Source organism: Oryza sativa, chromosome 6, assembly GCF_034140825.1.
Source record: "Oryza sativa Japonica Group chromosome 6, ASM3414082v1".
Taxonomy (NCBI): Eukaryota; Viridiplantae; Streptophyta; class Magnoliopsida; order Poales; family Poaceae; genus Oryza; species Oryza sativa.
In genome coordinates, this window is record NC_089040.1 from 3,597,090 (window position 1) to 3,617,717 (window position 20,628).

A 20,628-nucleotide genomic window follows, 5' to 3' on the forward strand; every position below is an offset into this window, starting at 1 on the left:
AATCACAAATTACTTTTATGATATGTCTAACTTACTTTTAGATTTCACTAAGTTACTTCTTAGACATATAAAAGTAAATTCAGTAAAGCTTAAAAGTAATTTACATATATTATAGAAATAACTTATAACAAAAAGAAAGTAACTTTAATTAATGCCTTTTTTCATTGAACAAATTATCATATATATATATATATATATATATATATATATATATATATATATATATATATATATATATATATATATATATATGTTATTTTTAGATTTGATTAAAATACTTCCTATACATTCATAATGCTCTGAGGTGATTACTTTTATTATTATTTTAGTTAATTCCATAATTTGTGCTGATTAATTTAATTTTTAGATAGAGTCATGTTTTTATCTCTACAACGGATTTACTTCAAATGACATGCTAAAGTTACCTTCATTTTATTCTAAGTTACTTCTATAATATATGTAAATTACTTTTAGGTTTTACTGAATTTACTTTTATATATCTAAGAAGTAACTTAGTGAAATCTAAAAGTAATTTAGACATATCATAAAAGTAATTTGTGATTTTTCGTCAAAATATAATCATGTGAGATCTTGTTGTAAAGATTTAATTGTTACGAACACAACGGTGTAATCGGATCGTAGATCGGATGAGTAGTTTAAGAGAAAATTGTATTTGAAGTATAGGTGGATGGTGCCTCTTATGGATGGAGTGGTAGCTGGTTTGCCACTAGCTGTGTAGTTACGTCCCATGATAAAATATTGTTCTCACTAAACAAAAAAAAGGGGGATATATCATCGCCTCAAATGCGTCTGCACGAGTCAGGGCCCAACAGTCGGCGCCGCACCGGCAGAGCCGCCGGCGGTGGGTTCAGGGTCACCGGCGGCGAGATCGACGACATCGTCGTCGGCCTCCCGAAGCCGATAGAGTTAGATATCATTGTTAATCTAGATTATATAGCATATCTACCATCTCCTAGAGGTTTTCATCAACATGTCTAGATATTGTATTTATTCTTATGCTTAATGTTGCATCGATTGAGTTCGATCTATTAAGTGATATTCATAACTGCGATATCTAGTTTGTCTTATGATCGTCAAAGGAGATGGTATCGGGGTTTCAGCCGATCTTACCTCATTTAGCTACCTTTCATCCCTACATGTTCACTTGATATGCTAAATCTGCCCTTTATATTAAGATTTTATTGCATTAAAGTATATTAGACTTGCTGTTTGATATATTTTGTCTGTTTTAATATCTTGACATAGAGTGGTATCGGAGTACTAGCTGATACATGTTAGATCTATTTGATCGGCTATGCTACGAACGTATATATAATCTTCATCTTAAAGTACTTTTAAACATAAGTGATTTATACTGGCCAGATATTTTTCAAAAGTAGTTAAAATTAATTTCATATTTTTAGCTTTCTGTAAATCATACTCTAGAAAAATGATAGTATCATTAGCATATTGTAAGATAGATAAACCATCATCAACCAGATGAGGGACCACTCCAGAAATTTGACCATCATCTTTTGCTCTCTTTATTAATATAGTTAACGTATCAACAACTATATTAAAAACAATTGGAGATAACGGGTCCCCTTGCCTTAAACCCTTATATGTTTGAAAATTTGATCCCACTTGGTCATTCACTTTAATGCCAACATGTCCACCTTGGATAAAAGACGCAATCTAATCCCACCATTTTTGTGAGAAACCTTTCATTCTAAAAGTTTGTTGAACAAAAGACCATTTTACTTTATCATAGGCTTTATCAAAATCAATCTTAAAAAGTACACCACTCTTTTTTTCGGTGCAATTCATGTAGTATCGTTTCATGAAGAATAACAACACCCTCCATAATATTCCTCTCAGGTATAAAAGCCGTCTGTGTGGGACTAATAACCTTCTGAGCCACTCCAGAAATTCTATTTGTAGCAACTTTAGTAAAAATTTTGAAACTGATATTAAGTAAACAAATAGGCCTATATTGTTGAATTTTCAAAGCCTCTTTGCACTTGGAAAAAAAATAGTAGTACCAAAGTTAAGAGAGTAAAGAGGTAAATTACCACCATGAAAATCATTAAATAAATTAACCAAATCAGGCTTAATAACATTCCAGAAAACCTGATAAAACTCAGCTAGGAATCCATCCGGACCCGGAGCTTTATTATGTTCCATTTGAAAAATCGCATGTTTAATTTCCTCATAAAAAATCTTGTACTAAAGCATTATTTTCTAATTGAGAAACCTGGGGAATATCACTTATTTGGCTTTCATCTAACGTTAAGGAAGAAGCTTCGGGATGGCCAAAAAGACCTTTATAATAAGTGGTGATATGCGCCTTTAAATTCGCATCACCATTAACTACCTGATCACCATCCTGTAGCTGATAAATCCTTGTTTTCCTATGCTTACCATTTGCTACGAAATGAAAATATTTAGTATTTGAGTCCCTTTCAAAATATCTTTAGTGTTAGCTCGCTGATACCATTTAATTTTCTCTTCCCTTAGAAGACAAGATAATCTATTCCTCAAATAAAGTCTAGAATCAAGCTCTTCTTGAGTTAACAAAGTTGATTATGCCTTTTTATAATAAAATTTAGTATGTTTGGCCCAACCTCTTAAAAATTGTCTTAATCTACGAATCTTAGCCTGCCAACTCTCTAAAAGAGTATTACCATCAACAACACTTAACCAAATTTCCTTAACCATATCCACAAAAACATCTCTTTATAGACAGCCCAACTCAAACTTAAAATTTTTGATGGCGATTGGAAGTAGATGAAGAATTTGTTCCCACTCCGTCGACATTAACACTCTATCTAACTTCTCTGAAGAATTTTTTCCCACTCCATCGACATTAACATTCTATCTAACTTCTCATAAGTTGGCAGTGCTAGATTATTGGCTCAAGTAAAATTTCTTCCAGATATTAAAAGTTCTCTAAGATTAAGATCATCTATAATAGCATTAAATGGAAAGGGCTATCTATTATCAAAATTGTCATTATTCTTTTTCATAGGACTACATAAAATATTAAAATCACTACCAATGATAATTGGTAAGGTTTTATGACTGCACATATAAACTAACTCAGAAAAGAAAGAAAGTGTTCCTTAAATTCATTTTGTGCTGGCCCGTACACCAAAACTAAAGCCCATTTAAACTTATCAATCTTATTACAAAGATGAAACTTAATATAATAATCACCCTCATCAATTAAGCCAATATCAAAAGTCTGTAATTTTTATAGCCAAATAATTTGATGTGCTCAAACGCTAAACCTTTACTTGAAGCACCGCTGGTCAGATCAGCAGCTGCCTGAGGCGCAACAAATCTGAATAAAGAAGATACATTTAATTAGATAGAAGGTCCTTATTCAGAACAAGAGGAAACTGGCGAGAACTTTCACTAAATCAGATATGAAATCCAATTTCTGACGTCCATGAACCATAATACACTAAAATTTCGCCAGCATATACAAGGAATTTCAGTGAAAAAAATCCATTTCACCAAAAATTCTGCAAACCATATTCAAGGAATTAACAAAGCAATACACAATCTACATCAAACAGATAAGCAAGTACTGAATTGCAACAAACACATGATGGATATCTTGTGATTCTTGCGAGGAAGAAGAAGAAAGAATCGCTGCAGACCTGGAATCTCGCGTGAGTTGCCGAACAATTTCTGCCCGGCGTTGGTGGGATCCTCTCGCCTCAAAACCTACCGATTCAATGGACCTGAAGAGATTCGAATGTGCAAGAATTAGAACTCAGAATCAACAGTTTCAATGGATCTATCAGAAGGCACCTCGGCAGGTGCAGCATTGCCGAGCGGCGGATCGCATGGCACGACCTGTCTTCTGAATCATCAAGAAAACCATCAACGTAGATCACCAACTGATCCTTCTCGCAGTTGAGATATAAGAAAGAAGAAAGAATCGCTGCATCATTGCAGACCTGGAATCTTGCACGAGTTGCCAAACAATTTCCGCCCGGCGTTGGTGGTCTCCTCTCGCCTCAAAACCAATCGATTCAATGGACTTAAAGAGATTCGAATGTACAAGAATTAGAACTCAGAATCACAGTTTCAACGGATCTACCAGAAGAGCACGCAGCTCGGCAGGTGCAGCATCGCCGAGCGGCGGATCGCATGGCACGCCCTGTCTTCTGAATCATAGAAAACCATCAATGTAGATAACTAACTGATCCTTCTTGCAGTTGAGATATAAAGAGTGCACGAGCTCTGGATCAAGCCGCTTGGGCATCGTCGATCTTGAGGAGAAAGCCCCTCTATTTGCGATCGTGCCAAGAAAGAAAATAAAGAAAATGAACAACAGAACGTGAATGGGGAGGAGATGCGTGAGCTCTCTGTCACCTTATCAATCCGGCAGGTGCAACTGCGCAGCTTGGAGGAGGAGGAGGAGGCAGCTGCCGGTGGCCGGAGTGGTGCCCGCGTGGCGGAGCAGGAGGGGGAGGCGTTCTCGTGGGTGATTGTCGGGGGCGCCCACAGCTTGGAGGAGGAGGTGGCGCCGGTGGTAAGTGAGTCTGAGCGTGGCATGGAGGAGGAGGAGGCGGCGGTGGATCCGGTGGTCAGCGAGGCGGAGCGCGGCGTGGAGGAGGAGGAGGTGGCGCCGGTGGTCGGCGAGGCGAGGCGGGGCGCGGCATGGAGAAGGTGGGGATTGCGAGCGCGGACGCCTTCCCTTCTCTCTCTGCTTCTTGATTTCCCCCTCTTTCTCTCCCCCTTCTGTGTTCGAAAGCAGAACACCCGCGGTTGTGTTGCGTGGAAGAGGGGGATTAATAAGGGAGGGAAGCGAGGCTGTGAGGGGCACAGCACAGCTTTCCTTTGGGCTTTAGGCAACTGGGCTATGCAGGCTTGGTGGGCTGGAATGCTACTACCAAATCGGTTTTTAATCCGTGCTTTGAGGTTTTTGCCTTGTACACGAGGACATGTTCCTTTAGACGGAGCCGGCGGCGACGTTAAGCCCGAGTGACTAATAAAATATTTTTTTCAGGATCGATTAATTAATTTTTATAGGTGTTGATGGCGAACACGGTAGCGGTAGAGCTCGAGTGGTTGCCCAACCCGCCCGTGAGGTGACTCTGCCACTGGGTTTTTATAGGTCGATTCTTAACGCATGGTTTTATAAGTGTCCAATAAGACCTTTTTAATTAGGTCTAAAATTTTCAACTATTAAAACCAATGCACTATATTTGTATCAAAATATAAGAACTTAGTAGTATTGAATATGACACGTCCTAGGACTACTAATCTGGACATGACACCAGGATATGTCTTATCCAGTATTAGGCTAACACTAGCCTCTTATATTACGGCACAAAGGGAATATATCAAAGTCTCTTAATAGTTTGGATGACAGTTTCATCCTACGTGACATGTTAACTTGCTTATATGGTACTAGAAGAAAAACTTAATGGGATCTGCGTATAATCATACCAAATAATCAAGATAGAATCTGTTAAGTAATTACATCACTAATTTCTCCAAGCCAATTAAACTAGTAACAAGTAAATAATCAACCAACTCACAACACATGAAACCATTTGGTGCCAAGATGATACTCCAATCAACCAACCCGTCATATGGGACGCCATTATATAGATTTGATATTAAAATTTTTGCCCATTAGTTTCTCATTGATAATCACCGACACTTTCTGCCATGATCAACAAAATCCAAAACATTTTCTGATCATATACACTACCCACTGTGACCGTGGCCGTTCGATCAGCGCCGAGGAAGCGATCCAAACCGTTGCTCAGCTCCTTCTCGCAGAGTCGCCGTCCTCCCCTCCCCTCGCCGCCGCCGCCGCCGCCGCCGCGCCACCAAACACTCGAGCTCGCCGGACTTAGGGTTTTAGCTTCCTTGCCTCGCCGCGGCGGCCGCCGCCTGCCTAGGGGCTTATGGTTACTGCTGCTGCCGCGGCTGCATCGAACAACCACTAGAAGCTGGCTGCTTAGGGTTCTACTAGCTTCCTGCCTCGCCGCCGCCGCGATGGATGCGCTCCGGGAGGCAGAGGCCAAGCTGACCGTGTACGTGCACCCCTCCAACGCCGCCGACGTCCGCCGCGCCGTCGCCCGCCAGCTGAGCTCGCTCCTCTTCTCGTGCGTCCTCTCTACTGCCCCCCTCCTCATCCTCGTTCTTGGCTCCATGCCATGCTAGTTTTCTAAAGACATTTATAAATTAAATTACGGTACAAAAAGAAGAAAGGAAGGTGAAATGGGAGTCATAGGGACTGCGATTTCTCATGGCATGATGGTTCTTGATGCTTCCAAGCTTCCACGAGATTCGCTTTTTCCCCGCGGGGTGATTGATTTTCATATATGCAGGTATGAAGATCGCTTCGATGGCGTACTATTGGCTCATGAAGCAACTGTAGAGAGTGAACAAGGCAAAATCCTGAATGGTTTGGTACCATACTTTGGCGTGCCCGTGCACGCAAATCTGCTGCTTTACTCTCCGAAACCAGACATGATGCTGGGTAGGTTGTGTTATTACAGAAGCCCTTAACTTGTAGAGTATTTACACTGTCCTGCTTAAGTGCATTTTTTGTATCAGCTGATGCCTGCATGTTATGGTGGCTACACAAATTTGCGGCACTTGAGCAGAACATTTTTCATATTGTGTTGTATCAAGTGTGGTGTTGTTTTGCAAGTAGATGGCTCCATTTGTTATATCTTTTTTCAATGGAACAACCAATCTGGTAAATTATGGAACATGTGATTCTGAATTTTTTTTTCCTTATTGTTTCCTATTAGAAGGGAAGGTTGAAATGCTTGGAAAGGAATCAATACATGCCATTGTATTAGGGGTATTTTCAGCCGCCATCATGTTGGATGATATTCATGAGAAGTTCAAGTTCAAAAGAGTAAGATCAAGTGATCAGCTTTTCTCTTCATAATGATTAATGATGGTTTGAAAGTACTCTCTGTTCTTTTCATTGTGACTTTCAAATTTATAGATGAAACTCTTTGTGTCTCTAGTGTACTAATCGGTTTTATTGGTAGCATCCATTTTTTATGTGTGCTTCAATGCTTCACAAATTGTATTCAACAAAACAACTGCCATGTGAAAGGGGGAACATAGCTTGGCAGGAACTGTAATAACTAAGTTCAAATACTGTTTGATCATTGTTAGTAGTTGGAAGCATATCACTGCTGTTGCACCGCTTTCAAGTGTTTTTTTTTTTGGAAATATTAGGATCAGTGCTTACTAAATGACTAAATTTATTGTGGAAAGAATTGATTGTGGGGCAGTCCATTCAATGCTTCACAAATTGTACGTTTTGTGACAATTTGGTTAACTTCTGATCCACTGGAAAGAATCTTATGGAATCTCATATTATACTGTGAAAGAAATGCCAAATACTTCCATTTTGTGTGGTCACTGAATAGTGAACACAATATGTGGCTCACAAACTTATCTATTCTGTAAATAATATTAATTTCGTAAAAACAATTTATCTTAAAATGATATTGATAATTCTATATTTTTTACACAGAAAAAGTATGGAGGAAAATTTGTAAGCCGGTCGGACAAACAGCACGTGATTAAAAAGGGAAGCATGATACGATTTTCTGTGAAAAGGTATGGGCTGATCTTTAGTCCCCTTGACAGTTTCAAAATTTTCATTCATTGTTTGCTTTCCACTGTGAAACACCTTTATTCAAAAGTTATGGCACTTGTATGTTACTATATTTGTAATTTGTTAGTTGTATGCAGTACTTGCTGTACGTTGTTCACGAACATGCATTGTTCTAGCATGTTAGAATTGTTTTTCCCCTGGTGTGCTTATTATGACAGGAGCCCTGAAAAAAGTCATTTTGATACAATGGCTCTTAAGTCTAATAATAAAACAATGTGAATGGTTTTCTGAAATACACACATGCATTTACATAGCACAGCTAATCTATATAGCAAAAGCTTCTTTTAGCTTCCTGTGTTATGTACAAGAAATGACCAGCAATTTATTCCCCGGTACAACTGAATGGTTAAATTAGGGACTATGGGATGATTGGAACCAGCTAATGTCAGGCTCCATATTCCGAGTGACAGATTGATCATGTTCTCTTCTTTTGATGTTCAATCACAGGGTGGATGCAGAAATGAATTGTCACGTAACTGGTTCTTTAATCCCACCTCACACTGGATCCATGCTTTGGTTGTCAGTACACGATGATGAATATGCATTGGAAATCAACAGGTCTGGATATGCAACATAGTATCTCTGCTACTTTTTGTGCTGGTATTTCAATCGACTCATGCTTTCTAGCTTTTGTTTTTTACATGTGATGCTCAAATTTTCCAGCGGGAAAAGGTCAAGGGATAACAAAATTAAAACTGAGCAGCACGAACAAGATCACAGTGTGAAGAGTTCTGGAAGAAAACACAAGTCCAAGTCCCGAAAGAGGAGTTTTGAGGAAAGATGATACCGATTTTATGGAGCAGATTGTTTGAGTAGAAATTATAGTTGATAGCTGGGAGCTGCGTCTGCTTCCTGTGAATAGCCACTGCAGAGATACGCTGCTCCAGTTGAAATAGCCTGATTAGGAAGCTGCTTCCTGACTGTTTTACAGTGTATTATCAGATGTCACCCTAATTTTCTGTTGTACCATCGACTGCCATGATGATGTAAAACAAATCAAGGATTTGATGTGTAACATTTACCTGTTCTAATGGATGTTGATCTTATCCCAGAAACACACGAGTCAAGTGACAAATTCTATGTTCTGGTGTTACTGAGGCCTGAGGTGTTGTGGTTCAGTAAGCTCCTTAGCACTATGAACTATGAATATTATGAATGTGGTACAGTATAAGCAAAATTATGCATAAGCAAGCTGCATGTTCATCTCTTCTTGAGCCTCAACCAACACTGACATGTCAAGGAAAATCTGCAATCACAATTTGAGGGCGTCCATCGAAGTGTTTGGGTGGTGTAGTGGCGCAGGATCTAGGATCAGCTATAGCTTATATAGGTTGTGGGATTTACGGAAAGGAAGCCGAAACAACCGCCCAGTCCGATTTCAACAAAAGATGCTGCCCAGTCCGATTTCATCAAAAGATGCACGCTAACATTTTCTCTTTTCGTGTAATTAATTATAGGCCCATGAATTGTAACAGGTTTTTTTTTATTAAGTTTGGTGGAAGGATTTGGATCGATTGGGCTGTTTGGTTTTTACGAAAAAGCTAATGGGCGGCTAGTCGCGCGCTCTCTTCCCCGCGCGACTGGACACGTGTCGCGCGCGGAGAGGTACTGAGTAGTAGTAGTGGATCTGGTGGTCGCGCGCCTGCGCGACCGCACGACTGATCGCGCATTAGGGACACCCTTGTTTTTTACACTGATCGGTATTTTAGGTTGAACGGTTTTTATGGGAGAGAAGGTTTTTTAGGTGGAAGTGGGACAGAGATAGAAATAGGCGGTTTTTATATGGAAGTAGGGCATATTGGAAGGAAGGGAGGATGACTCCATCTATTAGTAGTATAGACTGTATAGTAATATGTGTGTACTTTGTAACGGGTCAGGCCCATATAATTAGGGTATATTGGAAGGAAGGGAGGATGACTCCATCTATTAATAGTATAGTCTGTATAGTAATATGTATGTACTTTGTAACGGGTCAGGCCCATATAATTAGGGATGGGCTATAAAGATAATTGAGGATAAAATATTACATCCAATGGTTACTTTTTGCATGCGCACACGCTGCGCTCGGTGAAAAGATGGGATGGAAGGAGAAAGACTTTGCTTTTAAGGTAGTAGATTAGTTATAGGCCTATGCATATCTTTTCTTTTTGTTCTTTGGTGAGAGGATTTGGGTGGGCTGTTCGGTTTTTTAAGGTGGCTATCTTTTTTTTTTGAGAAATCAGTTTTTCAGGGTGAAACGGTTTTTATTGGAGGGAATAGGTTATTACATGAAGATGATGAAGAACAACTCTTTTAAGTTATAGAGAAAATCAATTTTGAGGGTGGATGGTTTATGGGGGAAAATAGGTTTTTACATGGAGGTGAAAGAGGATCACTCCTCTTTTAGTTAGTAGAGATAGAGAAGAGAAAAAAACATTCTCTTTTGTTTTACTAAGCATTCTCTTTTAAGGCTCAGTTTTAAATAAATTATTGAGTGGATTGTGGCTACCGATTATTTACTTAATTGTAGGGATAAATTAAATATTGTAATAAATAAACTTAACAAATAATTTAAAACAAGTGGTTTTTAACAACACATCGATCGGATCAAGAAAATATATTCTCATGGAGCAAATCTGTTTGAAGAATCCGAAAAAAGAAAAGCTGTAAAGAACTTAAAGCCTTCAGACTTCCCTTTTAACAATTTATCAACAGGTGCTTCAAGGTTCAAACAATCTAGCAGCTTAGCAGCAAACACACCTTAAAAAAGACTATTGAACCGGTCGAAAATTTTGTTTTCGTCAACCACGTATGCACGTCTGATTTCTTTTGTCAGTTTCCCGCGGCGTTCCATTCCCTTCTCTCTCTTTTCCACATGTCATCCCATTATCGTCCTTGAGGCTAGTAAGGCTAGGCACAACTTGTTCTTTCTTTTGAATTCTGGCAATTTGTTTGTTTATTTTATGATGACCAACAAACATTTAATGATGTTCAAAACAAATTTTTATATATACAAAAACTATACTTATATAGAAAGTTTATGAGCAAAATTATGTATGATCAAGCTGCATGTTCATTATTTGAAGTACAGAGAACTGAATAAGTTCGCACCCAAAATTTCAGAGAATGTACATGACGCACTACCACACCGTGGCATATACACAACTAGAAGTAGAACTGCACAAAAGATAAACATTGCCAGCCAAAATCGACATGAACATGATGCTTCTGAGATGCAGGTTTTTCTACTTAGACCACGGCTTTAAGGAGAGGACGACGATGAGGATGATTATGAGGAGGATGACAATCCCTATGCAGGTCCATTTCCGTGTGTTCTTCTGCAGAAATCTTGCTTTCTGGAGGAGGTTTGTTCCAGTCTGAATATGTTCAGCTGCACCTGAAACCTGAAGAGAGATAGATAGGTCATAGGTTCAGGGATTCAGAAGTCAGAACAAAAATGTGGCTCACAAAGGAGTAGCAAAGATCCTCTGAAATGGCATGTAAAATTTTACCTGTGACTCTATATTGTCCAGGATCTCGCCTTGAGCCTCAACCAACACGGACATGTCGAGGAAAATCTGCATTCACAATTGCAAGGTAAGCACAGTATTTGGAGCTTCGATTTTCTGGAAGATTGCTTATTCATTACCTGTTGCAGCTCAAGAAGCTTCTGCTCTATCTCTTTCACTGCATCATGCCGTTCCTGAATTTCTTGGAGAGTGTCAAGCACCTGCAAAAGCCATAAATTCAGGTTAAACCATGTTTTTTTTTTCGGCATTAAGCTTTCTATGTTAGAATTATCATAAGAGGGGCCAAAAGAATCGGTACCCTTCCACGGCCTTGTTCCTGAATAGCTCTCTGAAAAATTTGCTCACTGTCCCCAGTTTCTATCAGCTTGTCAATTGTCTGAAAATTTGGCCAGGTGTAAGCAACACACCATATGCAGATTTGTTAACAGATGATTTGAAGTTAATATACTTCTTACCTCTTCGTCAGCACGCTCGCCAGTGACTGTTTTGGATAATTTTACACAATGGATGATTACAAGAGTAAGGCTATCAGTGCAATTCAAATAGAAATCCTGATACCATGTTGAGAATTTAACATAACTGACCAGTGAAAACGCGCCGCTCCACTACATCCCGGTATTCCTTCTGGATTGCCTCTCTTAATGTCTGCAAAAATAGTTCACAGTAAGGATAACAACCACGCCCATTTTACAAACTGAACAATATAGGTACAATCCTGATGCTTAGTGCTTATTTCAGAGTACATGAGTTGGTGAATTAACAACCATGTGTGCTAAATAATTTCTATCAGGTAGATTGTGTGCAATAATTGATGAAATTCTTAGTGAAAAGGCGGTACCTGAAACTCAGATATCCGTTCTCTCAACCTCTTTGTCAATGAGCTGCAATAAGATTATCAACTGGAAGTCAGTGATGTGAAAAACATAACAAAAAGGACAAGAAAGAAGCAAGAGAATGAATGTAGGATGCATACACAGTGGTTGTAGTCCGGGATCTGTCCACTCCCGAACCCTTACCGAAGCCTGGTTTTTCTCTGTTTGCAGCATTCTGTAACAGAAAAGAAAATCAAAGTGGCATATATCAAATCTGTAGGAAGTAATAAAGATAAAGTAGTAGGTACTTAATGATGTACCATTGGGAAAAAAATATTGAGAGAAAATTTACTCACGTCTTTATTCAACTTCTCTACTTTTGATTTTGCCAGACGTGCAGTTTTTGTCACCTCATTGACATCCTTCTCCATGCGCTTTTTAATCTCTACAGTTTGAAAAGAGGAATCAAATTAGTGATGCAAAATTGAAGCAACGCAAGTATCCATAAGCTATCCAATTTGCAGGAAAGAACCAAAATCCCGTATTGTACCTTTCATGGCTGATGCCTTGGTAACAATTTTTGACTCCTCATTTGAGTTCTACATGAAATTCGCAGACTTTTAGAGAGATGAAGAGTAACATTGTTGAATAAAAAAATCATTCAAACAAATTCAGGGAAATTAATCACTATTAATTTAACAGCATCTGGAATACACGTATCACATCGTCACACTTGTATATTACTATATTCTGTAGGTGCTACTGAGATTTGATGCATGTTCAATATCTGCAATTTAAATTCAGCAACAGGTCCAATTTGATATTGCAGCTCACCTGAAGGTCCTTCAGTAACTTTGTCAATGTTTCATGTAGCTTCTCGATCTCCCTGACCTGAATATTGTGAATGGAACCATTTCAATCACTTAAGAAAGTTCTGAGTAGCTATGTTGATATTCCGAAACTTGAACGCACCTGTTCAAAGAAGCCTTCAAAGCCAGGCTGCGCAGAACTGGACATGCCACCCTGCAACCCTAGCTCGATATCAACATTTGCAGGGGCTTGGTCCACTTTGCTGAGCTCAAACGAATCCTGTAAAATTGAAGAACCACAAAATATGCTGTTAGTTTCACATTTTTCTCAAAATTTGAAAGAGATAAAAAAAAGTATTATATCAGGCTTGCAATCAAAACTTGGGTCAAGAAGGTACTGTGGTCATTCCAAATATATAGTCTTGCAAAATATAATAGCATATCTAATACAAATTCTGCTCTGCTCTATTAATTAACATATAAAAGGCAATCCTCCTGCCTTTTCGTTTCAAACAAATATCTAATACAAAATCAGGAACAAAATTCACCGCGTAATCCTGTCAAGATTTTTTTTTAAAAAAAAACAAAAGGTCATCAAGATATTTATGATAATCATGTCTTGACAAAAGTCTTAAAAAGATATTTCTTAACAACTCAATAATTTCCACAGATATCAGTAAGAACACCAAATCCGATCCTGTCACGAAGTCGATCAAGATCGATCCAAACATAAACCAGGAGTCCATATAACATGAAGTTCACCAAAATTAAAATATTCAAAAGGCTTCAGCAAACAAAACGATCCTCAATAATCAGAAACCGGCAAAATAATAAAAAAAAAAAACCACCATCAGAACCGAGAACTCAAAATTTTCACCCCCAAAATCACCACAAGAACAACCAATCAACACAACTATAAAACTCATAACAGGCAACAAGGCGATCAATCATACCGTGAGAAGGTTCCTCATCCTCGGAGCAACAGGCAAGAACCCTCAGAATTCTCAGAATTCCCACCTCAAAAAGGCCCCAAAACACCAAATTTTCTCGCAGGGCGCGTTCGCCGGGTGGCGGGGGTTGGGGTTCTTGGCGGCTAGAACCGGTATAAAACCGCGGTTTTGATAGGAAGTTTCGTCGCTGGGAAAGGAAACGAAAAATCAAGAGAGGCTATGGAGTCTCGAGAGGGTTTATTAACTTCAAAGGAAGGAGGAGGGATTTGGCGGTCGTGTAGGAAGACTTGCCATCCGATGTGTCCACACACAACACCAAACACCGTTTGCTTCGGCCAATGGATGGTGTTCTTGTTTGTTTTGTCATTTGTTTTTCCATTTTTAAAGTTGTCTTTTTTGCATGTTGAAAGAGATGGATCGTTTCTGTCTGGGACAGTTTTGATCTTTCACCTGACATAAATAAAGGATTAAAGTGTTTGATGGAACTGTTAACTTCGAAGAATGTTACCATAACCACCCCCAATTAGAAGCAGCTTAAATGGATAATGAGTGGGGGAAAAACACATAGTCATGGTACTTTGCTACTCTCTCTGTTTCATATTATTTATCATTGTAACAAATCTCACACAAATTAAAGAGATATGGCAAATCACATTGTTAAATACATCCTATTGTTTTTCCAAAGCAGCCGTATTAACTGTGATTTGTTGAGATGAGCCCATAAGAGTTGTAAATGTGTATTAATGAACGATAGAAAGGGAATGTCATCTTTAAAATTGTTTTAGAATATGAGACTAATAAGTACTCCCTCATTTTTTTATTATAAGTCGTTTTGACTTTTTCCCTGTTGACCAAATTTATAAAGAAAATATAGCAATATTTCAAACACAAAATAAATATTTTATAAAAATATATTTAATGTTACATTCGATAAAACTAATTTTATGTTGCAGATATTACTAATTTTTTAATATTTGATTAAACTTAAAGAAATTTCACTAGAGAAAAATTCAAAACGATTTATAATATGAAATGAATGGAGCACTATTTTCATTAAAAAAATTGAATGCCAGATCAATGGGAGTAGTAATATTTTTCTCTTTCTTAGATACGATCTAAATCGCACGAAGTACTTTGTACTAGTAGTACCTTAGTACTGTGCGTGTGTACAAGGGTCAAGTTATTGACTAGGTTAGGCAAGAATTAGTCCATGAAATAATCTGTCAAAGCTTTGAATCTGTTATTGGTCTTCATTCATACTAATCCTTGAAGCTTCCAGCCCTTGCTTTTCTTTTTCTTAAGCTACTGTCTGCATCCGTTACAGTTGAAATGCTTAATTTTACTGGAGATTGAGGGAATTAAGAATTAGTGATTTCCTATCATGAAATAAAAAATTATTTCAAATGATTAATTCTACATTAAATTGTTATAGTACACCAGTCAATATCCATGTGCCTATCAATCAAGCAGTCGACCTAGCCATTTTTCTGGACTTCCATGGGGAAAATGCTAGTTAGTCTCTTGCTAATATTAATACCATCATATTGAACTTACGGTCTGTTTCGGAAAAAGTAATCATGTTGCACACACTGATGTACAGCTCCTGATAAATTCCATTACAGTAACAAATTGAAAATATCACACAGCCAAAGATGTGCCACTCGTACCACATCAAAAAATGATAACGCAAAAGCAAATACAAAACCATGAGACTCCCAAACCCAAAGTACCATTGCCAACATGGCAACACCACACGTCAATAACGTTAACAGTAACACATATGTACATTTGCAGTAACCCAAGAATTTTGATGTTACAGTACAAGCCAAAGATGAAATTCAGCAGACAGGGGAGCCCCACTACCCCCCAGTATGGAAATCAGCTCATACAAACTACACGAAGGGCTCCCTTTTCAGTTATTGAGACCAAATGATCAGCCAGTTGTATAATGGTGTCGTCTTGGTTAAAAATAGATTTTAACTGTGTAGTGAAGCATCTAACTTCCACACGCCAAGCACTCCTCCCGGTTGTTCAAGGAACAAACCATTTGAGCCATTTTAGCTTCCACGTCCTCTTCCTCTGCAGCCTTGGTGCCGTTTTCCTGAACAATATTTTTAATGGTGAGTTGGCTATTCAGGAATGTAAAACAATTATGGGGAGGGCCAGAAGACATACTCCATTGGCCTTCAAAAGGGCAGTATCAACTGTGAACTTGATTGCGTCAGCAGCTGCTCGTGTTCGTAGATAATACATCCCAGTTTTCAGGCCCTAAATCAACCAAGATGAAACCATGTTTACTTGTAGACCTTGCAAAAACACAATCTAAAGACAGCAGTTCTTTTTCATGGCATGACAAATACAGAATAAATATGGGCTGCATAGAGTTCAGGAATATGCTTTCACATAGCCTTAATAATACCTTGGACCAAGCATGGAAATGCAGAGAAGTCAGCTTCCCAAAGTTTGGTTGTTCCATGTGAACATTAAGACTCTGGCTCTGATCAATGTAGCATCCACGATCAACAGCCATGTCAACAAGCGTTTTCTGCTTTATCTCCCAAACCGTTCTGGAACAATTGAGGTTAAACGTTTAGATAAATGAATATCTGCATCTGGTAGAACATAGCATTAGGAGTTTAGGACAATGAACAACATACTTGTAAATTGCTTTTAGATCATCTGGGATCACTGTCATCTTTTGAACAGAACCATCTTCATAAATTATCTTATTTTTCAGAGCTGGAGTCCAAACACCCATTTCAGTCAAATCATGGAGAAGATGCTTGTTAACCACAACAAACTCCCCACTGGAAAAGAATTAAACAAAATCAATCATAAGCACCTGTAGTGAGCACGAGCACTAAGAACAGTGTAGTTACAAACCTTAGAACCCGCCGGCTGTATATGTTAGATGTATAAGGTTCAAAGCATTCATTGTTGCCAAGAATCTGACTAGTGGAAGCAGTAGGCATTGGAGCAACAAGAAGAGAGTTTCTTAATCCAACTTTAGAAATAGTACTCCGTAGAGATGGCCAGTTCCATCTGTCAGATGGAACTACATTCCACATATCAGGTTGGAGAATGCCCTGAAAAGTGGATAGAAAACAGCCTTAGAAAGAATATTACTTGTTGATATCCAACCAACAATTTAGTCAAACTACACCAATAAATAAATTGGTAAATTCAGCTACTAAAAAAAGTGACATTAGTAAAAGCAAAAAACCTTGCTGACAGGGCTCCCTTCATATGTTTCATAGGGACCTTCTTTACCAGCAAGCTCAGCGGAAGCTTTCAGAGAATGAAAGTAAATAGTTTCGAAGATATCCTTATTCAATTGCTGAGCCTGAAAAGAGGGGATCACATTTTTTACATCAGTTAAGTGTAGGAAGGACTACTAACTAGTACTACTATATTACTGAACTAGGAAAAGTTACCTCTGGTGAATCAAATGGCATGCCAAGTAATATGAAAGTATCTGCCAACCCTTGAACACCAATGCCAATTGGCCTGTGCCGCATATTTGATCTTTTTGCGGTTTCAACAGGGTAATAATTAATATCAATTATTTTGTTGAGATTGTATGTGACAGTTGAAGTAACCTGGTAAAATCAACAGCGTGTCAGAACATTCACTGACATAGGCAAGAGTATCTATTTTTAGAATAAACAGATTCGATCAGACAGCAGACCTCAGCAAGCTTGTCAAAGTCAAAATATCTATTTTTAGAATCACTGCTCCCGACAAGTTTAGATGGATGGGACTCTATGGGGACACCCTGCAACAGAATCTTATGATCAGACATGTAAACATACAACATTTAGGGTTGAAATCAGCCAAAGCACTAACAAGATATACCTTTTCCCTTACAAAACGTGGTAAAGCAATAGATGCCAGATTGCAGACAGCAGTTTCAGTAGGGCTTGTGTACTCAATTATCTCAGTGCATAAGTTTGAAGATTTAATTGTGCCCAAATTCTGCTGGTTACTTTTCCTATTGCATGTATCCTGTGGGACAACAAGAGCATTCGGAATGAATACTTGGAACCTGACTATAGCCAGCAGCATATTTGGAGGAATCTTGGGTCCAAAATCAAGTACTCCTTGCTACTAATTTTGCTACCAAATTTACCTTGTAAAGCATATATGGTGTACCAGTTTCTATCTGTGCCTTTAAAATGTCAAACCAGAGGGTCTGAGCTGGGACAATTTTCTTTGCCTTGCCCTGAAAGTACAAAGCTATGTTATTGTAATCTTTTCCAACTTCAATAAACTGTAGTACAATTAAATTTCGTTTCCAACTTACCTCTCTCTCATATTTTGTGTACAGTTTCTCAAACTCATCACCCCAGCAATCAGCTAACCCTGGAGCTTCATTGGGACAAAACAATGACCATTCTTGGTTATTTTGGACTCTTTGCATGAATAGATCAGGAACCCAGAGTGCATAGAAAAGATCCCTTGCACGATGCTCCTCCTATTAAATTGTCATTCATAAAAACATGCATTTCAGATCTTTCTTCAGGCTAAAGCCTTTAAGTTAGGAGAAATGGCATATATTAGAAACATAAACAGCACAAGCAAAGCATATCAAATTGTTCAAAGCATATCAAATTGTCCAGTGATCACAGTATGCTGGATAGTGAAAAGCTTCTGAACATTATAGGAAGAAATACACTAGAGCCTGCTATTCTTCTATCCACCAGTTTTTTCTAATGGTATAACTAATTTGCACCAAAGACTTGAACATTCAGCTCTGCATCATAACATCTATTACATGTAAGCAATCCATTTCAAGTTCAGAAAATGTAGATGCAAGGATACATTGAAATCAGCTCATTGTCGCAACAAATCCAGAAGATTTAAATGGTTACAGTTTTCTATGCAAAGGAATTAATAAGAGGATCTGGTTGAGAATTTACCTTCCCATGATTCTTTCTCAGATCAAGGAACTCAAAAATATCCGCATGCCAAGGCTCCAAGTACACAGCAAATGCACCTGATTTTTAGGAGGGTATGAGAATTCCTGGAGATTATGGTATTAGAGTAATTTTCACAAATAAAATTGACCATAGAACCTACCCTTTCTCTTGCCTCCACCTTGATCAACATAACGGGCAGTATCATTGAAAACACGTAGCATAGGAACAATCCCATTGGAGGTTCCATTTGTTCCACGGATATAGCTCCCAGTAGCTCGAATATTGTGAACTGATACACCAATTCCTCCAGCAGATTTGCTTATGACAGCACATTCCTTCAAAGTATCATAGATTCCCTCAATGCTGTCATCTTTCATGCAGATAAGGAAACAGCTGCTTAACTGCATTGCAGAGAATAAAAGAGTAAGCAAGCAATTTCAGAGTCCAAGACTAGGATTTTTCTGGTCAAATGTGCAGTACTTGGGGCCTTGGAGTGCCAGCATTGAAAAGGGTCGGTGAAGCATGAGTAAACCAGCGCTGAGACATCAGATGGTAGGTCTTGATAGCAGACTCAATGTCATCCTTGTGTATACCTACTGAAACTCTCATTAACATGTGTTGCGGCCTTTCAACAACCTTCCCGCCAAGTTTCAGGAGGTAAGACCTCTCCAGAGTCTTGAAACCAAAATAATCATAATCGAAGTCCCTATCATAAATTATCTCGCTGTCCAAGCGAGAAGCATTCTGAAAATAAGGATCAGAACATCAGAAACCGTAAGAAGCATAACATACATCAATAATCCTAATGACCAATAAATTGAATGGAACAGTAAATTTTACAAATCAGAACAAGAACAGCTATCAGTGCAAGTCCCTAAAGTTTAATTTGATATCTCACCTTCATGATGACTTCATATACATCGTGGGCAACCAAAGGAGCATTCAGCCCAGATCTCTCGTTGAAATGTCCATACATGTCCTTAATCCTGCATCCATAACGACCAAATCCCAATTCACATCCTAATCCATAAATCCCAACACCCTTCGCATGATTCAACTGAAACAAAAGCAATCAATCGCTTACGTCTCCGAGAAGGACTTCTTGGTGTTCTTGTGCAGGTTGGAAACCGCAATCCTCGCCGCGAGCTTCACAACAGCAATCCACATGTCAGGAGGAGACAAGGTACTACCGAATGGGGAACAAAAAAACCAACAACGGTGAAGTTCAGTGGCTGTTACCGAGGCGTAGTCGGGGTGGGACGCGGTCATGGCGGCGGCAGTCTCGGCAGCGAGCTCGTCGAGCTGGCTGGTGGTGACGCCCTTGTACACACCCGCGCATACCTTCTGCGCGACGAGCACCGGGTCGCAGTGCTCCTGGCTGAGGCCGTAGCTGAGCTTCTTCAGCCGCGCCGTGATCTTGTCGAAGTGCACCGTCTCCTGCCGCCCGTCCCGCTTCACCACGTACATCTTCGCCCCCCACCCGGCGAGGCCTTCCGTCGAACACCTGGTGTGCACGCGCGCCCGCCGCCTCCGCCGCGGCGATTGGATTGGGAGTGGGGAGGAATCGTGGTAGGGTTTGGGTTGGGAGAACCGCGCGGAGGAGGGGGAGATTTAAATGCTTTCCCGGCGCGGCGAGAGGAGCATTAATTAATTTATCGCTAGAAAAAAAAATCGGAGAAATCGCGAGAGAAAATAATACTTCGATTTGGAGCAAGTTTGGCGCGCGGGCGCGGAGCTGTTTCCCGCGCGGATTTTGGCGTCGTGGGGTGGGGGGCAATATCTCCAGGTAACCAGGCTAGTGGGCACCACCACCGCCCACCCCGACAGACATGTGGGCCCTACCGGTTGTCCCCCACGCGTCAGTGAGTTTGGGGTAGGAAACGCGGGGAACATGGCGAGGGGGCAGCGTGCAGTGCAAGCTGTTGCGGGTTTTTTTTTTTTGTGAATTTTTTGC

General features: G+C 39.4%; 3 protein-coding genes across 5 annotated transcripts; 1 reads left to right on the forward strand and 2 right to left on the reverse strand.

Moving 5' to 3' along the window:
* The first annotated feature begins 5,755 nt into the window (after positions 1-5,755).
* On the forward strand, positions 5,756-8,730 carry LOC4340256 (DNA-directed RNA polymerase I subunit rpa43). 3 transcript variants are annotated; one of them, XM_015786320.3, is made up of 6 exons: positions 5,756-6,134; positions 6,360-6,511; positions 6,789-6,898; positions 7,532-7,617; positions 8,123-8,233; positions 8,339-8,730. In XM_015786320.3, exons 1-6 carry the CDS (start codon positions 6,025-6,027, stop codon positions 8,457-8,459), a joined length of 690 nt encoding a protein of 229 aa, XP_015641806.1. In that variant the 5' UTR covers positions 5,756-6,024; the 3' UTR covers positions 8,460-8,730. The 3 variants fall into 3 exon arrangements, with proteins under 3 accessions (XP_015641806.1, XP_015641807.1, XP_066168031.1); XM_015786321.3 differs by having other exon boundaries at positions 6,792-6,898; XM_066311934.1 differs by lacking the exons at positions 8,123-8,233; positions 8,339-8,730 and having other exon boundaries at positions 7,532-8,027.
* A 1,961-nt stretch (positions 8,731-10,691) lies between these two features.
* Positions 10,692-13,964, reverse strand: LOC4340257 (syntaxin-132). Its single transcript, XM_015785914.2, has 13 exons — positions 13,759-13,964; positions 12,969-13,085; positions 12,831-12,887; positions 12,547-12,595; positions 12,353-12,441; positions 12,158-12,231; positions 12,023-12,065; positions 11,769-11,829; positions 11,640-11,665; positions 11,483-11,560; positions 11,304-11,384; positions 11,167-11,232; positions 10,692-11,058 (listed from the first exon to the last, which is right to left on the reverse strand). Exons 1-13 carry the CDS (start codon positions 13,774-13,776, stop codon positions 10,900-10,902), a joined length of 918 nt encoding a protein of 305 aa, XP_015641400.1. The 5' UTR covers positions 13,777-13,964; the 3' UTR covers positions 10,692-10,899.
* Positions 13,965-15,350: 1,386 nt separating this feature from the next.
* LOC4340258 (ribonucleoside-diphosphate reductase large subunit) lies at positions 15,351-20,257 on the reverse strand. Its single transcript, XM_015785565.3, has 17 exons — positions 19,914-20,257; positions 19,759-19,820; positions 19,573-19,660; positions 19,155-19,418; positions 18,835-19,075; positions 18,675-18,751; positions 18,059-18,229; positions 17,885-17,977; positions 17,611-17,760; positions 17,444-17,530; positions 17,190-17,354; positions 16,979-17,098; positions 16,639-16,841; positions 16,413-16,562; positions 16,175-16,322; positions 15,931-16,023; positions 15,351-15,856 (listed from the first exon to the last, which is right to left on the reverse strand). The coding sequence occupies exons 1-17, from the start codon at positions 20,139-20,141 to the stop codon at positions 15,752-15,754; spliced, it is 2,445 nt and encodes an 814-aa protein (XP_015641051.1). The 5' UTR covers positions 20,142-20,257; the 3' UTR covers positions 15,351-15,751.
* Positions 20,258-20,628: the final 371 nt, after the last annotated feature.

What these genes read in the sequence shown, in the direction of transcription:
- LOC4340256 (XM_066311934.1), top strand. Translation starts at nt 6,025, where the DNA reads ATGGATGCGCTCCGGGAGGCAGAGGCCAAGCTGACCGTGTACGTGCAC. An exon ending in GAAACCAGACATGATGCTGG is followed by an intron (nt 6,512 to 6,788) that starts GTAGGTTGTGTT and finishes GTTTCCTATTAG; the next exon opens with AAGGGAAGGTTGAAATGCTT. An exon ending in AGAAGTTCAAGTTCAAAAGA is followed by an intron (nt 6,899 to 7,531) that starts GTAAGATCAAGT and finishes TTTTTTACACAG; the next exon opens with AAAAAGTATGGAGGAAAATT.
- LOC4340257 (XM_015785914.2), bottom strand. An exon ending in AGGAACAAGGCCGTGGAAGG is followed by an intron (nt 11,385 to 11,482) that starts GTACCGATTCTT and finishes TGGCTTTTGCAG; the next exon opens with GTGCTTGACACTCTCCAAGA. An exon ending in AGCTTCTTGAGCTGCAACAG is followed by an intron (nt 11,233 to 11,303) that starts GTAATGAATAAG and finishes TTGTGAATGCAG; the next exon opens with ATTTTCCTCGACATGTCCGT.
- LOC4340258 (XM_015785565.3), bottom strand. Translation starts at nt 20,141, where the DNA reads ATGTACGTGGTGAAGCGGGACGGGCGGCAGGAGACGGTGCACTTCGAC. An exon ending in AGGTGGAGGCAAGAGAAAGG is followed by an intron (nt 18,752 to 18,834) that starts GTAGGTTCTATG and finishes CCTAAAAATCAG; the next exon opens with GTGCATTTGCTGTGTACTTG. An exon ending in TGCCATTTGATTCACCAGAG is followed by an intron (nt 17,099 to 17,189) that starts GTAACTTTTCCT and finishes CCCTCTTTTCAG; the next exon opens with GCTCAGCAATTGAATAAGGA.